The 20,195-nt window shown below is 35.7% G+C and overlaps 1 protein-coding gene across 1 annotated transcript in view; it reads left to right on the plus strand.

Moving 5' to 3' along the window:
- The first annotated feature begins 2,190 nt into the window (after positions 1-2,190).
- Positions 2,191-20,195, plus strand: part of LOC132495326 (sodium channel protein type 2 subunit alpha-like) — a 91,035-nt gene continuing 73,030 nt past the window's right edge. Inside the window, exons 1-7 of the mRNA XM_060107139.1 lie at positions 2,191-2,287; positions 3,964-4,281; positions 5,182-5,300; positions 15,576-15,665; positions 16,392-16,520; positions 16,909-17,000; positions 18,071-18,343. Coding sequence (XP_059963122.1) covers positions 4,015-4,281; positions 5,182-5,300; positions 15,576-15,665; positions 16,392-16,520; positions 16,909-17,000; positions 18,071-18,343 — 970 coding nt within the window. The 5' untranslated portion in view covers positions 2,191-2,287; positions 3,964-4,014. The remainder of the gene's footprint in view (positions 2,288-3,963; positions 4,282-5,181; positions 5,301-15,575; positions 15,666-16,391; positions 16,521-16,908; positions 17,001-18,070; positions 18,344-20,195) is intronic.

Genomic DNA, 20,195 nt, shown 5'->3' on the forward strand with positions numbered 1-20,195 from the left:
GCCTTAAAAGTTGTAATACAAAATCTTCTGTCTGAAAAGCAGTACAACTGAATGAAATTTAAAAACCATGTAACATATGTCATTTAGCATTCTCATAAAATGTCAGCATGATGTTAACAAGGGTCAAGGCAAATGCAAGAAAAACTAATATGCATGACTTCTGAAAACGTCATCCTGGGAGATCAGAAACAAGAGACTATGATTCTTATCTATATTTTACAAAAGACATTTTGAGACGGAAAAAGCAGTCAGGTGTTGTTCATTGTATGTCTTGGATGTTTTGTTAAAATATTTTGTGTTCACCATTTTAAATATCCTAAGACACATTCACTGGCTAGGATCAATGGGAGAGAAAGGGGTGACCCTACAATTAATGTACATGCACATATCTTGGTGTGTTCCTGATACTGAGTGATTCCACAACCCTGACTGTTCATAGGTTTCAAGTAGGATTTCCTCCCTAGTCCAGGATGAGGCATTGGCTTAGGAGAAGCCAATCAAAGCACAAAGCATGGCATCACCCTGGACAGCCTGATTACTTCAGAATGAGCATGTGACCCAACTGAAGCCGGTGAGATGCGGTGAGAGTTTTTCTGGGTCTTTGTTCCGATTGGATTTAAATCTGGGAGATTGGGAGGCCAGAGATGCTATAGCATCTTAGTACAATGAGGAATGAAAAGCTATCACCATAGAAGTCAGAGCCAAAGGATGCAGTATGACTAGGTGCTCTTAACATCAACTGGGCGTGCCTATAGCTAGCCCTAAACAATAAACCTTGACAATGAATTCCCATGTTGCTTTCCTTTCTTTCTTTTTTTTCTCCCTTCCTCCCTTCCTCCTTTTCTTTTTCTTTCTTTCTTTCTTTCTTTCTTTCTTTCTTTCTTTCTTTCTTTCTTTCTTCCTTCCTTTCTTCCTTTCTTTCTTTCTTTCTTTCTTTCTTTCTTTCTTTCTTTCTTTCTTCCTTCCTTTCTTTCTTTCTTTCTTTTCTTCCTTCCTTTCTCTCTCTCTCTCTCTCTCTCTTTCTTTCTTTCTTTCTCTTACCTAAGCCACTTTGGGTCATTTTTTTTGCTTCTATAACCAAAACAGACATGCTAGAATGAATTTAAAAATTCTTTTTGGCTATATCTTATTCTTGCTTGTTTCAATCAAATACCTTTTCTAATGAAAATGGTGAAGCTAGAAAATATGTAAAGAATATATTGACTTAATAATTATGACTGTTTCTGATTATAATTGATGCCATTTACTGATTTTTATTTAATCTTTATTTTAGGATTTAGTTACATGAGGTGTTTTTATTTTTTGTTTTTGTTTTTGTTTTGTTTATGACTGAATAAAGCTCAGAGATTTTAAGTTTGAATCCTGCCTGTGTGATCTGAGGTAACTTTTCCTAACCTCAGTGTACTTCCTTTCTTCAGTCTTCAAATAAGGATCATGAAAGCCTTTATCTGATGGAGTTACGGGAAGGATGAAATGATATAGTGCATGCAGACTCAGCCTGCTCAGTGACTGGCACATAGTTAGCCTGCAAATCTTAACTATGTTATTAATCTAAGTATTGGCATTTAGTATCTCACTGGCTTTCATTTTTTTCTGGTTGCTTTTCAGCCACTTAAATTAGAGATAAAATAATATCGGTGTCCCATTAGTTTAGTTTTATTTCTAGGGAAAGTTAACTTAGATAGCACAAAGGCCACCTCTTTGTTGAACTATCAAAGCCCTTTATTGGATTTCAGATACTCTGGGACTGAGGCTGATGTTAAAGCTCATGTATGTAAGACTTTCATTAATATAATTGCTGTTTTATGAGTTTTTATTTTTAACCCTTTATTTACTTTCTTTTTACTTTGAATTATTTGTATGATTCAATTTGGCTTAACAAATAAAAAGCATGAATGGAAACATTATCAGTTAACAAAATTAGTAATTCAGACCAGCTAAGTCTTAATGTTCTGTTCTAAGAAAAGCTTGTAGAAGATTAGAGCTCCATTACTGAGAGCTTTGGGCTGCTTCAAACATGCTTCTGTGTGTACACTGAGGGGTTTCTCTTCACAGTTCCTCGCCCTCTAGTGGTAGTTATAATAATGCCATTTTGTAGTCCCCGCACAGGAAATGCCTGTTCTTACTTCAGTTACCAGAATCCTTTCACAGGAAGTTAGGTGTGGTCTTTGAAGGAGAATTAAAAAAAAAATGAAAAAAAGAAAAAAAGCATGATGGAATTTTAGCTGCAGTCTTCTTGGTGCCAGCTTATCAATCCTAAACTCTGGGTGTAAAAGATTCTGCAGGGGTAATGTTTTAATATTCTTATTATGCTTATTCTCTGTGATGCTTCTTTACCTTTACAGTAGAATCCTTGGGGGAATCTGCAGAGGACCACTTTCATTTTGAAGCTGCTGTCTGCATGTTTTAGCATGTCTCTGCTATTAGAGCATCCAGGCATGGCAGGTTCCTCCTTGAAGTGTGCAGGGACCTTCTTCATGCCTATGCCTGTCACTAGGCATAAGGGTCTCTGGGGATGGGTGAGGAAAATGAGGGATGTGTTGGAGGCTCTGTGATACTGAGAGGGCAGTTTTCTAGCTGGTGGCTGAAAGGTCCTGGTCTACTTCAAAAAAAAATGTGGACATGGTACAGTAACTTATGTTATTTAAGATTTCCCTGTTGGATCTAACATATCTACAGAAATGATCTGGATGTGAATGAATTTTACTTTTAGAAAAGACACCTCGTATATTTAAATGGTAATTCTCATTCCTGTAGGGTAAGGGTTAAAATGGATTGATATTTTAAATAGAAGGAAAAACAGATAAGTGATTGTATATAGATGGCATTCAGGAGTCAAGATTTTGGTTGTATTATTTCAAAAAGCATAGAAACTCTTGCCACTGATTCACAGATAACGTTTGAAATGATTGGTGTGCTCTCTTGAGCTATATATGTTAGCCCAGTAAAATATGATTAGAATACAGTAAAACTCCATTTATGTTATCACAAAGACCAACATTAATAGGAGTTCATGTAAAAGATAAACTATCTTAAACTTACTATTTTTTTCAAATCCAAATCTGCTACGTGGATTCTTAAGAAATGGGCACTGTTTGAGAAAATGAGCTATCTCTACAGTATTTCCTAAGGTACTTCAAATTTGTTAATTTAAGAAACAATTACACTAGCTAGCAGCAGGTTGCTAAACCAGGGGGTCCAAGCTCCAGACCTCTTGACGTGGGTGACTTCCTGCCTGGTTTGGCAGGAGCTGGGTCCCTTCCTGTGCAGCTTCCGAGCAGTTCCAAATGCAATCCGGCATTCCCTGCTCCTTCCTGCTCCCTTGCTTTCAAGCAGTATCTACCTATGTTTCCACAGCCTGGCATTTCAGGATTTCCAGAGCTCTTTACCAGGTGCATTGATTTTGAATAAGCTCTTTGAGGTGGAAAAGTAGGCCAAAGGGAACATGGAAAAAAATGGAGAGATACATGCAAGATCTTCGCACAGCCCAGGTTCTGCAATTTTTGATAATTATTCATCTCTTGTTATGGATTTCGGATATTTTTTTCAGAAGGGATGCTGAAAAAGATGGCTGCCAAAATATTCACACAAGTGAAACAGCAAGCACAAACCAGTATTCTCCATTTCTGAGCTCTGAGTTGGATATTTTCACTTAAAACATTTTGGGAGTGGGAGATTAGATTACCTCATAGACACCTACTGAATGTGAAAGATAGATCTCCATGCAGGCAGATGAATGCATGCAGGAGAATCCCTCGAATGCCAAGTGCAGCTTCCTTAGTAAAATATTACAGATAGCTTGGTTTATATATTTTATCTCAGTATCATGTAATTGGCCACAGTCACATTTTATCCTAATGACCGTTGCTTTTCTCTCTCTCTCTCTCTCTCTCTCTCTCCCTCTTTCTCTCTCTCTCTCTCTCTCTCTCTCTCTCTCTCTCTCTCTCTCTCTCGTTTCCATAGCACTTTCTTATGCAAGGAGCTAAACAGTGATTAAAGGAGCAGGATGAAAAGATGGCACAATCAGTGCTGGTACCGCCAGGACCTGACAGCTTCCGCTTCTTTACCAGGGAATCCCTTGCTGCTATTGAACAACGCATTGCAGAAGAGAAAGCTAAGAGACCCAAACAAGAACGCAAGGATGAAGATGATGAAAATGGCCCAAAGCCAAATAGTGACTTGGAAGCAGGAAAATCCCTTCCATTTATTTATGGAGACATTCCTCCAGAGATGGTGTCAGAACCCCTGGAGGACCTGGACCCCTACTATATCAATAAGAAAGTGAGTTCTTAGTCAAGTTGCCTTTACTTCCCCTACTTCCTAATTGCTTCCGGGCTAGGGCCAGGGATGTCAGGTGAAGAATGTTGTTCCTCGTCCCCTCTGTCTGAAGTATCATTAGGGTACTAGGTGGGCTTGACCATGTAATGGCCCCATTACCCTAGAAGCCTTTTGGAATCACTTATTTGAACCCATGTCCAGGACAGGCAGAGAACTGAAGGGGCATCCTGCAGTGGGGGAAATGAGGAAAGGCAAAAGTCTCTTCACCTTACAGTGTGGTGAAGCAGAAAGTTAAGACAAGGAGTATATTTTCTTATGCATTAAAAATAATATTTCCAGGAGTAGTATCCAAATTCCTCTTTACATTATCTAGCTCTACATAAGGTACTTTGATCTTCAGCAGGTTTATTCCTTCACACCCTAAACTTTGCCCATTCCATGGCTCCCCCCAGAAGAAATAAAAGCAGGTGGCTTTTAAGTGCCGAAAAAAGAGTGTGACCAAACAACACCTCTGGAAAACCCTGAAGTTCCTCTGAGAAAATTTTTATCTAACTAACTGAAAAACTAATCAAAGCCTCATTTCTGAGCTCTTTGTGAATTATAATTACAGTTTTAAAATACTGATATTAAAACTTGATAAGGATGCTAAGTATTCCTATGGCAGTGACTACAGATTTTCTTTATGTTCTTAAATCCTCATATCACTTACCAAATTAAGGAGAGTTTATAGGGCTCAGAAAGAGAAAGCACATAGCATCATGTCATATGTTGGTAATTATTATATTATTATATTATTTTATAAGACAATATTTCTAAAAAATTGTCTCACTTTTTTCTTAAAATGTTCTTAATTTTAATACTAAGATTCTAAATTCTGTTTTATGTGTTTGTTTTCTTTTTCAGACATTTATAGTATTGAATAAAGGGAAAGCAATCTCTCGATTCAGTGCCACCCCTGCTCTGTACATTTTAACTCCCTTCAACCCTATTAGAAAATTAGCTATTAAGATTTTGGTACATTCATATCCTTTTTTCGAATAGTCATTTAATATGATTTTGCTCTTTGACTGACTTATTGAGTTGGGAATTTTTCAGAAATATGCGTGGTTGGCAATGTTATGTGCTCTTTCTTTTTTTTTCCCTCTTACTCAACAGTTAGCATTATTGCAAAATGGGATCATAGGTAAGTGAAACACTTTGCCCCATCTTCCGAGTATTTCTTCTTTCCCTGACTTACTACTTCTTTCTTTCTTCTTTCCTCCTCTTCTCCCTCTGAATTGCCTACTACATCCAAGACTTCTTCATTAATTTTGATGGTATTACCAGGCTCTCCTTTTACAAGTCTTCAAATTTTACAAGGTTATCTATATAATGGGTAAATTCTGTGAGTTAATTTTCCTGACTACTTTACATTTGGAAAATATATGCATAATCTGAATTATACAATTTTATATCTTTTTTATCTGAATTTTACTACTTTCTGCTTTTCATTTTAGCATTTGAAAGCTTTGAGTTAGTAAATGTTTATAATTGTGATGGAATACACATTAGCCTTTCAAATGTCACTTTTTTGGGTCACTTGTTCCTATGTTTATTCCAGTCTCAGGTCCTGCTACAATTATCTCTTTATAAAGGCTTAATTTCTATTTATCCATATACATCCTCGTTTCATGCTTCATTCTCCTCATGAAGTATCTACTTCCTAGAGATGGGATTGATGATGCCTTGGTGGGAGATGGTGATTTGATTTACTTCTGAAGGTTAAATAGAGTAGTTGTGAATGAGAAGTTTTATTCCAGGCCAGGGACAGTGATCTGGCTGACAGCCAGCCCTGGAACAACCAAGGAAGCAAAGGTTTGCAAGACTGGCTGTGCTAGGCAGAGGCATTTACAGGAAGCGCACAGAAGCCTTGGGATGAGGAACTGATATATATCAAGAACTAGAGGTAAGGAAGGGGAAACTGAAAATTAAGCAAAGTCTCAGGTAGGACAACTTTAAATTTTGTTTCCTAATTAGAAAGAGTCATTGCCTGCAATTTACAACATGGTCAACCCAGGGCTTGGCTTTAAGGCTTACAAAGTAAAAACTTACTCTAGCAGGCCCAGAAAATATTTGAATTAGATATGGTAGGGAATTAGAAAAGATAAGGAATTCAACAGATGGGATAAGCTTGGTACAGGGAAGTCATCTAATTTCTGGGTGGAGGGGCTGTAAAGCATGTCCCCAGACTTGCCTGGCATTGTGGCAAATGATGTCTTTAGAAGCGTGGCATTCTGGAATTCAGTTTCCTTTTAACCTCTAGGTCATTCCTTTTCCACCCCCCCCCCCAGTTTTGCATAGACATCAACATATTTTAATTTCATACTTTAATTTCATGTTTTAACATTTAATCATTTCTTGTGAGTGTTTTTTAAGCAATAATGATTTCTTACTTCTGTTTTTCAAGTAAGAGAACCCAGCTGTACAGGGAGAAAAAATGCTTTGAGTTAGCTTTAGGAATGAATAATGAAATTGAGATTTAGATTTGAGTCACTTGAACTATAAATTATGGTCCATTATTATGTTTGAGTATTTATAATCTGGGCACTGAATAAATCTTTCCATAAATTATTTATTATATTTAAAAATAATTGTACATCCCTATGTACTCACAATTTATACATGAAATTATGTGGAAAATTCAGACTTAGCCCAATGCTCAGTTCATAGTAAATGATGAGGGAGTACATATTGAATAAATAAGTGACAAATGAGTCAAGAGGTTAAATGCAAAACAAGTGACAAAATGGAAGGTTTGAAGAGGTCAGAAAAATCTATTTTTCTTGAAAATGAATGATTAAATAAAATTAAGAAAGCCCAATGTTACAGGAAAAGGCAGGAATTTTTGTTGTTTTTGTTGTTTTAAAACTTTTGTGGGGAGATAGTATATTTTTTTGAAAATCTATAATCTCCACTCCAAAAAATTCTATATTAGGAGACCCAGGAACCCTAACTTAATGCCCTCTGGGAATAGAGACTTCCAGTGGTAGAAGATGAGAGCAGTTTTAGAAGTTCTGATCAGAGACTCTGGGCATTAAGGACCGAGTTTATGGCGAGGGCTATTCAGGAATCAAGATACAATTTAATTTGAAGGTTTGCACTTGCTTCCCAGAAAACAAATAAAACCTCCAAGGGGCAAAGTTGTTAGGAGGCCTGCAGTGGTGCAAGTTGAAATGTGAAGGCAGCCAGGTAAATCTAAGATTTGCCAAACTGAACGGTTGACTCTCTCAGAACCTTACAAATGGCATATAGTTATAAATTTCTTCCAACGTAGAAAAAGTAGATTCTTAAAAATCTCTGATTGCCTGAATTAAAATATTATATTTCAGATATCTCACCTTGGAGTAGAGATATGAGAAAAGGCAGGTAGACTGATAGACACATTCTTCAGTCTTTTGGTGATAAGGCACATTTGCCTGGAGATCCTAGTAAACTTTGGTGTAAATAATACTGTACAGTTTGCAGGTGATTTTCCCAGTGATTTTGTCTTATTCCTCACAACACAAATCCTAAGCTCAAATCCTGGTTTTCTGACTTCAAGTGTCTTTTGCTATAAGATAAAAATGCTTGGGGTTGGTCATGGTGGGTTTTGGGCACAGTTAAGCGGTTGTTGTGTATTTATTATCATTAGTTTATAATCCAGAAAATGGCCACTCACAATCAAGAAATTTGTATTTTAAACCTAGATTGGTATTTCTATTTCCACCAAAACTCCTGACTTATTTCTTAAAGAGTTATCTTCATTAGGAGCTGTTGCATATCAAATTAGCTTTGTTTCTTGATTTTGGCAGAAAAATCTTATGCTTACTATATTTTTGTCAGGGTATATTTTGAAAACTGAAAATGCTGTTGATGTGCCCATTACCTTGTTTCAATAGTTAAATAAAATATGGTTATATTTTCTAGATAGTAAACATGTAAAAAATAATCCATATTCCTAAAATTCCCTATCAGAATTTTCAATGTGTTGCATGTCAGTTTTTATTATTTTACTTTAATATGCACACTTTCCTTTACTTTGCATTTGTTACTCATTCACGTGTTCATTTGCAAATATTTACTAAGTACCTACTGAGTGGCAGATGTTCTTCTAGACACAGGGATGCAACATAGAACCAAATCTAGTCCCTGCTCGCATCTGGTTACGTTCACGTGTATGTGTGTGTTTGAGAGGAGAGAGATAATAAAAATAAATCAGCTAGTGTCAGCTAGTGATAAGTGCTATTAAGAAAAATAAAGCAGTGTAAAAAGAGAAGAGTGGCAAGGTCCTGTTTTAAATCATATGATCAGGAAAGTCCTCTCTGAAAAAATAGCATTTGAGTAGAGAGCCAAAGGAAGTGAGGGAGTGAGACATGGAAATCTGAGGGAAAAAGGGAATAGCAAATATGAAGGCAAAGGATAAAAGTGGAAGTGTACCTGGTGTGCTCTAGAATCAGCCACAAGCCCAGAGTGCCTGGAGGGGAGTGGGAAAGGCAGAGAGTAGGAGAGGATGAGGTCAGTGAGAGTGAAGGTCGGGGCTGAAGTTGTAGGCCATGGTGAAGACACCAAATCTATGCTGCATGAGATGGGGAGAGATGACTGGAGGGTTTTCAGCAGAAGAGTGTCATCACCTGACTCAAATTTGAGAAAGATCACTCTGCCTGCTGCGTGGACAACAGACTGCCTGGGGGGAAAGAATGGAAGCAAGAAGATAGATTGGGGGCTTAATGCAATTATGAAGGCAGGGGATACCGGTGGCTTGGCCTTTGGTGGAAACAATGAGGGTAGCAGATGTCATCAAATTCAGATGTGTTTTTCAGAAGAGCTGAATGGGATATGCTGAGCAATTGGACATGGGGTGTGAGGGAATGAGCAGAGCTAAAGAAGACTCCAAGTGTTTAGTCTGGTCAAGAAAGAAAAATGTAGTTACTTGAGCTTGGGACAACATTAGGTGGAGGGATATGCTGGGTAAAATCAAAAGCATGGATTTGAACATATTATTTTTTGAGGGGTCTATTAGACATTCAGTGGAGGAGTTGAGAAGTTAAATGGAAATACAAGTCTGGAATTCAGAAAAGGGTTGGGCTGGAGGTATAACTGAGAGATGTCAGTGTATGGATGGTATTTAAAGTGATGGCAAAGACCTGAAACACTCCAAATCACACAATAATGCAGAACTACCTATCATTCATAACGGGTAGGAAAATAAACAGCTTTTGGTTTCAGAAAACCTGGATTCAAACCCCATCTCTGAGATTTACTTCTTGGCTCCATGACCTTGGGCCAAGTTACTCCAACTGTTTTGAGTCTCAGTTTCTCTATCTATAAAATTGCAATTGTTATTTATACATCAGTAAAAATAACTACATAAGTACCTGACACCATGACTAGCACTTGGTAAGAACGTGATAACTGGTAGCTAGGACAGCTATTGTTGATAGTAGTAGCTACAATTCTAGGAGCAGCTGCTGCAAGATTAGCAAAGGAACACTCTCATATTGTTTAAGGAATTCCACAAAGAATTCTGTACAAATCTCTACTGTCCTGAGGCTTGATTTTGCAAACAAAATGTTTATACAGCACCAGAGTTAGGAGCTGTTAATCGACCAAAACATAATGTGGTCAGTTCCAGCCTTCTCATTTTGCAGATGAGTTCATTGAAGTCCACACATGTTTAGTCTTTTTCTAAGACTACATTTTATACAGTGGCAGAGCTAAAACTTCAGGTTAGGTCTTTTGCAATTTCCATCTAACAGAAGAAAACTGATTTCTGAGCCCTCAGGTATAAATAATGTACTGGGGGCATTGCCAGTATCTCTGTCTCTGTGTATTTCAAAGGTTATTTTCAGTAGCTCCAGCTTACTATTTCATTAAATAGGAAGCTTTTTAGCTCATCCCAAAATTATATGGTATCTATGTAGAAATTTAAAAATCACAGTTTTCATCTATGTAGAAATCAAAACCCCAAAATTATATAGGTCTAAGAGAAAGGAAGGTAAACAGCTTATGATTTCTATTTTTCCTGCTTTCAATGCTCAAAAATTATCACATAGTTAGGAATTTGTTAATAACAAAATTAAACAACTCAAGAGTTAACATTATGTGTGTGTCACATATATATGTGACATTTAGTCAATATTTCTGCTGTCTCACAAATATGCACCAATATGTAGAAAGAGGCCTGTCTTACTTTGCTTTGAATTCTCCATTTTTATGTTAGAAAGCCTCTTACATAAAACTATCTTCTACCTCTAGTTCATATATATTTTAAGTTGAAAATTTCTCTGCCACTTCTCTGGATATTATGTATTATTACAAACCCCCTGGACAGAACAAATGATGTCTTCTCCTTAAGAATAACAAAGAAATGCCCTACATTTTTATGTTTAATAAACAAATGATTAGTAGTAATAAAAATGATTGTATTCTCTAAGAAAAGTATTAGTACTCTTATCTGCATTTACACAAGAAAACTGAGCCTTAAAGAATTAACTTGCTGAAGCCCATGTGTTTGGTAAAGGATGCATCTGATCCACAGTTCATCACTTTAAAACTCATGCTACTTCATCCTACCTACATGGATATAGGGGTAGACATCTAGTTTCCAAGTCAAAAGTTACATAAACCATTTTCAGTATAAACTTGAAGTCTTTCTTCATCATACACACATAGGAAATATTTTAGACTTGCCAACTGATGGGTTAGTATCAATCAAAAGGTTAACACATTTTTATTAATACCTGGTATAGAGAAATTAATAGATTTAAAAATCCTTTTTTTCCTGATATTATATGAGGTTAACCTACCTCTATTTTATTTTATATACAAAGTCTCTTAAGGAAATACTATTCTAGGATTCATTGTTCTTTCGAAAAATGTACTTTAGTTGATGTCATGGAATATATATTTAGAAAATAAATATATGCATTTTGTTACCAATTCTAACCCCTTGAAATCTGCCTTGACATGGAGTTTCTATACTTTTTCAATGTATGGTATCACCAATACCATGTCTACATTTTTTTCATATTTGTGTATTTGTTATCATTATCTGAAATCCTACTATTTCAATCACTCACCAAACTCCAAGAATCTTAAAGATATGTGACTGATAAAATAAATTTATAGTGATTTTAAAAAGTAATCGACTTTGAAACTCTCTATTTAGAGATTATCTATTAAACTAAAAGCATAAAAACCTGACTCTAGTTATCTCTTATTTGGTTTAAAAGCAAAATAGTTTTATTTGCTTTCCTTTTTGAGCATCTGTCAGGATCTTTAACTTAACCATATTTTTTATTATTAAAATGGTAGTCATACAATGTGAAAAACACGAGTTTGAGTGTAATGATTTATTAATTTTGACTTATTGGGTAATATTCACTCTTTCTATTATTTATTAATATTTGAATATATATTTTACGTTATTATATATACTTAATTTTTATCATTATAAGGAGTAAATATTTTTAAGGGTCATAAAACCATGGCTTGTCTGTTACGTGACATAAATCTCATGAGGCTATCAATTTCCACTTTATATTTATCCAGTGTTCTCTCTTTCAAAAAAAGTGTAGAAACTTGTGAACTTGATATATGTGAAAACAAATTTCATGCTGTATTTCTGATCCATATTAATAAATATATCATTAAAAAGGGAAAATTTACTTCACTTAGTAATAAACAATCTTCCGAACTGATATCATTCAATAGTCAATGAACACTGCAAAATGGCAAGGGTATGGTGGTGAACAATATAGACAGGGCCCTCGTGAAGTTGACTGCCTAGTAGAAAAAAAATCAGTGTTAACATTAGTCGTTGGAGGAATGGTATCAGGTGCTACAAGTATATATTACTGATAGACCTAATCAGGAAATGTGCTATTGTGCACGGCATTTTACTAAAAATAACTTCTAATCTGAGTGCTGGAGGAAAAGTTGGAATTGGCTAGGTGAAGTAGAGAGCATGTCCAGGGAAAAGAGGTGATATTTGCTAAGATCCTGACTTGAACAAGAGCTTATTTAATTCCATGACCTAAAACAACTGCAATAATATTGGACTGGGGAGAGTGGAATGAAGAGTAACAAAGCTGAAATTGGAGAAATAGAGAGGAGTTAGACCTCCTAGACTCTTCACTCTTTGTAAGATATTTGATAGCCATCCTAAGGTAGTGGAAAGCTATTGAAATTACATTTACAAAGGTCATTTGGTACAGTAGGCAGAAAGGATTGAAAGGAGTCAAACATGGATTCAGAAAGACCAGTTTAGATGAAATTGCGGTAATCTAGGTTAGATTTGATGGACACCTGGTATATGTAGTGATATGAGGATTGGGGAAAAAGTTCACTGAATCCAGGCATAGCAGGTAGAATTGACAGTATTTGGTGTTAAGTTGAATGTGGAGGTTTAGGGAAGAGAAAAATGCAAGATCGCTCCTAGGTTCCTGGCTGGATCATGAGCCATTTTCTGTGATACAGAGATGTCAAAGGGGCAGTATTTAAGAGGAGCAGAGGGATAGGATGAAAAGATTTTTTAGTTTAGTGTTAGAACTGAAAACATTTGAAGTGTCAATGAGATGAGTAAACATAAGTGCAGATGTAATATGTACAATTGGGTACCATGGACAGTTGAGTTCAGAAGAGAGGGCTAGTCTGGAGAGAAATACTTGAGATCAGTGGGCATGTAAATGTACTTGGAGCTATGTATGTTGATGAGCTTTACTAGGATAAATATAGCAGGAGAGGGAAAAATGGCTTGGATATCCGATGTCCTTTTCAAAAAGGGAAATAAAACATTTCAAAGGATACAAAAAAATTGTTGTCCATGAGACATGAAAAATCAAGGGATTGGGACTTCATGAAAGCAAAAATAAGAGAACATAATGAAAGGGGGAAGAATCATGCTTGTCAAATGCTGCTGAGAGAGCAAGTCAAATAAGAACTCAAAATTATCCTTTTGTTTTCAGGGACAAAACATGAAGATGTTTGTCACATTTAGAAAGAAAACTGGTAGGCTAAGGATGTGATAGATAAATGAGGGAAAGTAAAGATAAACATCTCTTCCAAGAAGTTTGGCTGTGAAATGGAAAAGAGGAGTAGTTAGTAGTAAGTAGTTAGAGGATTGTGGTTTATAGGAAAGTATTTTCTTTTTTTCCTCCAAGATAAGAGAGACTTAAGCAAGTTTGTGCTGATAGGAAGAGATGGATAGAGTGGGAAGTGTTAAAGGTAAGAGAAGGAAGAGATAAGAGATTTCTGAAGTGTTCTGGAAAGGTAGAAGGTGTCCAGAGTATGAGTAGAGGGATTGAAAACTCCCCCCATTGAAACAAGAAGGAGGAAAGGATCTTAATACAGAGAGGTTTGTCACTTTGGGAGTGGGAAGTAAAGATATGGCATTCTGATCCTATCTCTTCTCTCAGTGAAGTAGGAAATAAGGTCATGAGTTTGAAATGGGGAGGGAAGGAAGAAGATTGGAGATCAGAGAAGAGTGGAGAATATTTGGAATTGTCTTTGCAGAGTAGGAGGTGCAGTGAAGTGGAGAAATATTTAGACTGTGTTGAGTGTGGGTGAGGCTGGGAACCATGTATTTTGAATGGCGCCAACCGACCAAGGGGAGTCATTTTCTCCAGTAGAGCCTAGCAGCCTAACAGACACAGAGGATCCTCTAGTTTTTTTATACTAATAACAAGTCATCTTTAATTTTGTCTTACTTTTTGTTTCTTTTTAGCAATAAAGGAAAAATGTTTCTTCTTTGAAATGGTGTTTTTCTGTGTTCTCTAAGCTGTAGTGCCCTCATGTGGCTGATCCACATCATTCACTTATGACTGTTTTCATGTGGATGCATTTTAACAAGCTGAGAATTAAGCATGTGCCTTGCATAGTGATTGCTTTGACTAAAGTCAGTTGCGGGTGCAAAGAAACTTCCTTTATAGATTAACACATAATACATAATGCAACATATAGACAACACAACACTATTCTATTTTACTACACTTAAAATCGTGCTGATATTTTGCTATGTGTAAGTAATGTGAAGATTTATAATAAAAATAAAGAGTGAGAAGTGATATTAATAGCATTTATTCACTGGAATTTTTATAAAGCTTCTAAATCTATATTGATAAAGCTCTTGTTTTGCATAAGTACAGCTGAATCCTTCTTGTGCTTTTTATTAACTATGAAAGAAAGTTATTTCAAGTATTACTACTGAAAGTTTTCTTAAAGAGCTTTTGTTGCTGTTTTTCAGTATAAAGGAGAGTGAACTGCATTGGCTATGTCTACACAGGCAAAGTGGGGTAGAGTGAAACAAACCACATGTTTGTTATAAGTAGTGTTCTCTATGATTTAGGAAATTAAGAAAGTAATTTATTGAGTATCTACCATGTACAAGGCACATTACGTTGTAGGAGGTTTAATATATTTTAACTAATTTGATCCTGACAGCAATCCTGTGGAATGGTTATTCTTTCTCCTTCTTATAGCAAAGTGACCAAGGCTTAGGGAAATTATTAAGTAATTTGGCCACAGTTACAAACCCAAGAAATGTCAGTACTAACACCAGCCATCTTCTCTTACTATTCAGAATTTAATGAGCAATCACTGTATATTATATATTCCACTTTAAAAGAATTTTATTGAAGATATTCCACTCAGGTGACCCTTAGGATGGAGTTATAATGCATTCAGTTACAGTCGGCCCTCCCCATCCACGGGTTTCATATCCATGTGTTCTACATTCACAGATTCAACCAACAGTAGGTGGTGTACAGTGTTCAGGATCCATGGTTCCTTGAATCTGAGGATGCAAAACCCATGGATACAGAGGGCCCATTATGGGACTTGAGCATCCGTGGATTCTGGTATCCGCTGCAGGTCCTGGAACCAATCCCCCACGCATACTGTGGGACGACTGTAATTACTAGAATTCTCTTGTTGAATTTTTGTCAGTCTTCATACATGCTGAGCTTGCACTCCAGTCATTGAGTCTGTCATTAAAGAAAGAAAAAAACTTAAATTGATAAATTATTTACCAATGAGCTAATTTCTTTTCATTTAATCTTTTTCATTACTAAAATCACATAAGTAGCCTCCAAATAATTGATGGCTTGGCCTGACATGACTTGGTTATGGAGTTGTTAAAATTACAGAAATGGAAAAAGCAAACTCAATAATAAAATAATAAAGGCATAAGAGTTCTAAACTTCATGGTGGTGAAAGACATAATGGTGTATGAAAGTGAAATTTTCCACTGAATTTTGTCTTCCTTGACGGTATTCTTCTACTTTATTCAATGTGCTCATTATGTGCACTATTCTTACCAACTGTGTATTTATGACCATGAGTAATCCTCCAGACTGGACAAAGAATGTGGAGTAAGTAGAAGATTTTTTTTTAAATCTTGCAATATTGTTGTCCCTTTATGTGCATTTAACATCTTGAGACCTCATCAGTTTCTTTATCAAATCATACTAGCTACTACAAACCAGTTAGTGATTCAAGTTCATTTCAACCACTGATTTTCTGTAGGACAAAGCTTGCACTGGCTCATTAAGTTGCTCCAATTACTGCACTGATTTGACTGCCAATATTTGTAGCTCTTTATCTTCCTTATGAGTCTCACACTCTTTCAAAGGTCACCAGTGATTACTAATATCTGATGATAAAAATTATACCTAGTTTGTATGTTCTTTTCCTCATGGCTATCACCTTTCTATGTTTTATTAGTATATATTTCATGGCTGTTAATGATGCGCATTTTATTAAACAAAAAAATCTTCATTTATTTTTGTTAATAACGATTTCCTTAAATTAGACCAAAAACTAGTGTATTTCAGGTAATATCTTCATATAGAACCACATTATTTGGGCCTTTAAATGAATTAATGTAGCAAGTACAATACTCATTTATAGTCAAGAGAATGTCTCAGAATGTAATGTTTCTTTCTTCCTTAACTACTACCTAAGGTCTACATTATAGGGAGACCAATATAGAACTATATGGAAGCCTCTAATTTGTATTTGTTGTTCTTCTCCTTTAAGATATGTACATGTAAATTACCTACTAGATCTTTAATGTGGGCTTGGCTATTTTCTCTCAGGTACACCTTTACAGGAATTTACACTTTTGAATCACTTATAAAAATACTTGCAAGGGGCTTTTGTTTAGAAGATTTCACATTTCTACGGGATCCATGGAATTGGTTGGATTTCACAGTCATTACTTTTGCGTAAGTATCTTAATACATTTTCTATCCAGGAAGAGTAAATCATTAGTGGGAGCCTACACTGTGTTTCTCCTTGGTGGTTTCCCTTAACAGATCAAGCATTTTTCTTGGTTATTATGTGAATTTAGGATATTTTTCTTCCAATCAGATTGTGCACTTTGGAGAAATTATGGACTATCATAGTAAATTACATGGCTTTGATTTCAATTAGTGCTGTAAAGCAATAAAATAAATTTCCCAAGTAACAGAGATTATGATTGATGACAATGCCATTTTTCTCTTAATTGGGAAATCTGATGGCAACACTCATTGAAGTTGAAAGATCATGATGAAAGACCAACTCAGACTTAGATTTCCCTAAATTCTGAATAACTCTGATTTAATTCTACAGGTATGTAACAGAATTTGTAAACCTAGGCAATGTTTCAGCTCTTCGAACTTTCAGAGTCTTGAGAGCTTTGAAAACTATTTCTGTAATTCCAGGTAAGAAGAAACTGGTATAAGGTGGTAGGCCCCTTATATCTCCAACTGTTTCTTGTGTTCTGTTATTGTGTTTGTGTGTGAACTCCCTATTACAGATATGTGACAGAGTTTGTGGACCTGGGCAATGTCTCAGCGTTGAGAACATTCAGAGTTCTCCGAGCACTGAAAACAATTTCAGTCATTCCAGGTGAGAGCTAGGTTAAACACTGAGGCTGACTTTAGCAGCATTGGTGCTACAATCACAGCTTTTGTGCGTAAGCCTTGTTGCTTCTCACCTATTGCAAATACATTTGTAAAAAAGCAAGAATCAGTACATCATATTTTGGGTGGATTTGATTCTTTGCTTTTACTAGTTGCTTTCTTTAAAATGATCTGTTCTAAATCAGCCTTTGAGTTTAACAAGTTTTTGCATGAGGCATTTGCAGTAACAGGCTACATGGTCTGCGTCCTGTAACATCAAGCTTTCTGCATAGAAGCTAAACTGTAAGGCATTCAAACTGCTGCAAATTTGACCAGTTAGGTCTAAAACTGGTAATTTTCTTAACTTCAGATAAATGAAAGAGCAAGGGATAGCATGAGTGCTGCATGGGGCTCAGTTTTCAGATGTCTTCCTTTTTTAACCCATACTCAAGCTTGCAGAATTCACAAATATATAACCTCATAATTCAGTGACTTCAAGATTTCTTACTACTTTATTCATATAGATTTTTGTAAAATCAATAAGAGGTTAGGGAGTAAGACATCTGCAAATAAAGGCAAAAAATTTATACAAGGTTGATGTTTAAGCATGAATAACAAAACCATTTCTTTTGCTCTAAAGAGTATTTGGAAATACATTTTTGGTTTATTTTCATTCACGGTTTTCTAATGAACATACAAATTCTGCTTTTATTCATTTTCACCAGCTAGCAGGCTTTTCATGAAAATGTTATTCAATCACAAACATTAAACTAATATTGTTGGCATTCTGCATGACATCTTTATTTTCCAGGGCAAGCTCATGATGTTTTTGTCTGTGAAGTAGCTGTCGAATAGTATATTTAAATTCCTCCCTTTGATTTTATGTGTAGGCCTGAAGACCATCGTGGGAGCCCTAATCCAGTCAGTGAAGAAGCTCTCAGATGTAATGATCCTGACTGTGTTCTGTCTGAGCGTGTTTGCACTAATAGGATTACAGCTGTTTATGGGCAACCTGCGAAACAAATGTTTGCAATGGCCCCCAGATAATTCTTCCTTTGAAATAAACATCACTTCCTTCTTTAATAACTCATTGGATGGGAATGGTACCACTTTCAATAGGACAGTGAGCATGTTTAACTGGGATGAATATATTGAAGATAAAAGTAAGATATACTCTTTTAACCATTAAGCTGTTTAGTCCTTTAAATATTAAAAAAATATATATAGTGAAAATTGTCTCAATTTTGATGTGAGCCAAATTACTTAGACCAATTTAAGATAATATATATGATACAGAAATCAAATGGTATCTTACTCCTTTTTCCTTATCTTTCAATCAACGTGATGAAAGTTACCATTTGAAGTTGTGTTCTTTTCCAAACCTGTCTTGACAAGCAATACAATATAATGCTTTATAAACAAAAATATTTATTTGTTAGGGATTGATCAGGAGTTTTCAGTCATCTTAATAAATAAATCAGTAGTTTGGACTATTCAATGTATTTTGCTGAAATGGATTATTAAGAAGACTGAGGAAAAATAATCTGGCCCTATTTGGTTTGACTCAATATATGTATTGAGTGCATATGATGTATCTGGAAATGGAGAAACTAAGATGAAATCTGAATTTGTGTATTCATCAGAGAGTTAAGCAACCTCAGTCCAGCAAGTTACTTATTGATGAGAAAGTGTAAACTCAAAACCTACCTTTATAATATTCTTATTCCAGTTTGTCTCTTTGGTATCAATCATTGTGTTAGAGTTGTTTATCAATACAGTTTGATTTTATTTTAGAGATGGACATCAGAATATACTTATGCTTTAGTATAATTTCTTATCATTGAAGCCAGCCCCTCTGTCATTGGAATGTCCAAGTCCCTCCCTCTCCTTTTTTTTTTATTAATTTATTTTATTTATTTATTTTTGGCTGCGTTGGGTCTTCGCCGCTGTGCGGGGCTTTCTCTAGTTGCGGAGCACAGGCCCCAGGTATGTGGGCTTCAGTAGTTGTGGCACATAGGCTCAGTAGTTGTGGCTCACGGACTCCAGAGCACAGGCTCAGCAGTTGTGGTGCACGAACTTAGTTGCTCTGCGGCATGTGGGATCTTCCTGGACCAGGGCCCGAACCCGTGTCCCCTGCATTGGCAGGCAGACTCCCAACCACTGCGCCACCAGGGAAGCCCCCCTCCCTCTCCTTGTGCAATTAGCTAGCCTACTTCCATTGATGTCTTGATTATCAATACTCCATTGGGATACTTAGTCTGAGGTATCCTTCATGGTTTTTAGTACCATGTGAAATTTTATCACTTCTCACATTATATTAATGTTTTAAGAATTAGTATTCTCATGAAGATTTTTACTGAAGAAATTAAGATTCTTTGGACAAGTGAATAAATAAAACAAATGATTTCATTATGAAATTTCCCATTTATTAATGTTATAATAACAGCACAGTGACAATCTTTGCACATAAATCTTTTCTCTATTTCTGATTGTTTCCTTCAGATAGATTTCTATTAGTAGAATTTTGGGGGGTTAAAGGGTATGACGAGATTAAGGCTAGGGAGACATAGTGTCATATTGCTCTCCAAAGAGGTCAGACCACTATATACCTCCTATAGCAGTGGCCATCTTACTGAATTCTCATTAATATTGATTATTACCATATTTTAACATCTTCTGATAGAAGGAAAAGTGTATCCTCTTTTTAATTATTAATGTGGTAGGATCTATAATTGTTTATTAGTATCATTAGCAAGTTATATATTTAATGTAATATGAATTATCTGTTGACATTTTAACCTGTTATTCTATCAGGTGATAGTATATTTTGGGAAATTCATAAGATCTCTATAATTTATCAAGTATGTTAACATTTTGTCTTTTTTTGGCGAATATATTCTCCAGCTTGTTTTTTCTTCTTATTGTTTGTTTTTGATCCCTAAGTGATTCTAATTTTTAGGCAATCAAGTCATAAAATTTGTTTTCTTTTTTTCTATATTTAAGATTATAAAATGC

The sequence above is a fragment of the Mesoplodon densirostris genome, chromosome 8 (assembly GCF_025265405.1).
Source record: "Mesoplodon densirostris isolate mMesDen1 chromosome 8, mMesDen1 primary haplotype, whole genome shotgun sequence".
Classification (NCBI taxonomy): domain Eukaryota; kingdom Metazoa; phylum Chordata; class Mammalia; order Artiodactyla; family Ziphiidae; genus Mesoplodon; species Mesoplodon densirostris.